The 2,398-nt window shown below is 32.9% G+C and overlaps 1 protein-coding gene across 1 annotated transcript; it reads right to left on the reverse strand.

Annotated features, from left to right (window-relative positions):
- Positions 1-941: 941 nt before the first annotated feature.
- On the reverse strand, positions 942-1,991 carry LOC145010589 (uncharacterized). Its single transcript, XM_078969112.1, has one exon. It carries the CDS (start codon positions 1,989-1,991, stop codon positions 942-944), a length of 1,050 nt encoding a protein of 349 aa, XP_078825238.1.
- Between the last annotated feature and the right edge of the window lie 407 nt (positions 1,992-2,398).

Here is a 2,398-nt window from a genome sequence, read left to right on the forward strand (position 1 = left end):
TGCTTCCGCTCTACACTCCATTTTGTTGTGGAGTGTGAACACAAGAAGTCTGATGAACAACTCCTTTGGCTTTAAGAAAACTATTCATTTTTTGATTAACAAATTCTGTTCCATTATCAGATCTAATAACTTTTAGACTAACATTAAATTGATTTTCCAATATCATAACAAACTCATGAAAACAATCAAATACTTCATCCTTAGATTTCATCAAATAAACCCATGTAGCTCTAGTGAAATCATCTACAATAGTAAGAAAAAATTTAAAACCACCAATAGCAGCAACTTTATATGGACCCCAAACATCTAAATGAACAAGTTCTCCTAGACAAAAAGACTTATGTTCACTTAAAGGAAAAGGTTCTCTAGTTTGTTAAGCCTTATGGAAAACCTCACATGGCATAACTGATTCATTATCAAAATTTAAAATCGATTTTAAAGTACTTAGAGCTTTATCAGCAGGATGTCCCATCCTATTATGCCATGTTAATTTTGATATAAAACACTTATGAAAATTAACAACAGAATTTGACCTACCTAACAACTGATTTTCCAAATAATACAGACCTCTAGATTCTTTACCAGTCATCACAGTCTCCATTGACAGTGTATCCTGAACATAACAGTTATTTTCATCAAAAACAACTCTGCACTTATTTTCTTTACATATCTTGTGAACTGACAAAAGATTAACATGAAAATCGGGTATAACAAAGACATCTGACATGCTAATAGAATCAGAAAGAATAATGTTTCCAATCTTATCTATTTTAGCAGTTGAACCATTAGGATGATCAACTCTTAGATTTAGTTTGGAAACATCCACAACATCTGAAAATTGTGAATCAGTTGCAGTCATATGTTGACTAGCTCCTGAATCAACAACCCATTTTATTTTATTTAAAAAAACATTATTACAAGATATACCTGCCATATTAGCATTAGCAGATACACCTTCTGACAACTTTTTTTTCATGTAGAAGAGACATCAACTTTGAGTATTGATCACTTGTTAAACAATGATGACCAGACTTATCAGAAGAAACAACTGAAGCATTAGTATTTGTACTTTCAATAACATGAGAAGAAGTACCAGTCACAGCTGGTGACTTATTAAACTCATACTTGGGTTTAAAATCCTTAGGATACCCAATAAGCTTATAACATTTCTCAATAGTATGACCCTTTATCCCACAATTTTTACATATTAAATTCTGATTTCTTCCTTTAAACTTCTTGTTATCGGCAATTTTACCAGCAAAAGCAGAAGAATTTTGAATTTTAGTGGATAACACAGAAACACTTCCATGCTTCTGATTAGACTCTTCTCTAGAAACAATTGAAAAAGCAGTTTTAACACCAGGTAAAGGTTCCATTATTAGAATATGACTTTTAACTGGGTTATATGAATCATCAAGACCATTGAGAAATTGCATAAGAGTCATGAGCATTGAATGATTTTTAGTATGAGTAGCAGCTTCAAGAGTGCAATCTGGACACTTTGTTAAGCCATCAAACTCTTTCCATAAACCATCCAACTTATTAAAATAATCTGAAACAGACATGTTCCCTTGTGTGAAACCATTAATTTGTTGATGAATGTTAAAAACAACAGAACCATCAGCCTTAAAATAAGTTTCACAAAGTTCATTCCAAACATCTAAAGCAAACTCAGAACAAGCATGCCCAGTGTAAATAGATTCAGAAAGTGAGTTAAGAATCCAAGAACATACAATAGCATTAACTATGTCCCATTTTAGAGATTTAATTGCATCCTTATTATCTTTTAATTCAGTACCTTCTATAAAACCTTGTTTGTTTCTGGCTTTAAGTGCCCTAGTCATCGAACTTTTCCAAACCCTAAAGTTTTCAGTACCAAGTAATTTGACTCTTATAATAGTTGTTACAGAATGATCCGATGGATGCAAATAAAGAGGATCATCAAAATCAACATCAGTTTTACTAGATGATTCTGGTGGTGTATCACCCATGATCAAACAAACAAATAACAAATCAAAAAATCGAATATGTTCAGAAAACCAATAAGATCAGACAGAAAGAAACTGATCTATCAAGAGTTAAAGACTAGAAGGCGTGCGAAACTTACAGTGATCCTCAAAAACAAGCTCAGCAAGCGGCAATGTAGTTCCAATGAATCTGAAACGCAGATTCACCGCTGAACACCGAATTGGGCATTCAAATGCCAGAACCAACCTGATTTAGTACCTTGTTCGCACAATCTTAATGTTGACCGTCAAGATAGCGTTGACCGTTAAGATTAACACAATGTTAACCCTAAACGTTTACTACTATCTTGATCGTTTACTCTTAAGACGTGACAAGAGAACCACCAAGTTGATGATTTCTTCATAATTTTACGATCTAAGCAGATCTAAAC

This window comes from Lactuca saligna, chromosome 8 (genome assembly GCF_052625555.1).
Source record: "Lactuca saligna cultivar CGN05327 chromosome 8, ASM5262555v1, whole genome shotgun sequence".
In the NCBI taxonomy this organism is placed as follows: domain Eukaryota; kingdom Viridiplantae; phylum Streptophyta; class Magnoliopsida; order Asterales; family Asteraceae; genus Lactuca; species Lactuca saligna.

Bases quoted from the DNA above. Each gene is read 5' to 3' on its own strand.
- LOC145010589 (XM_078969112.1), bottom strand. From the start codon at position 1,991: ATGGGTGATACACCACCAGAATCATCTAGTAAAACTGATGTTGATTTT.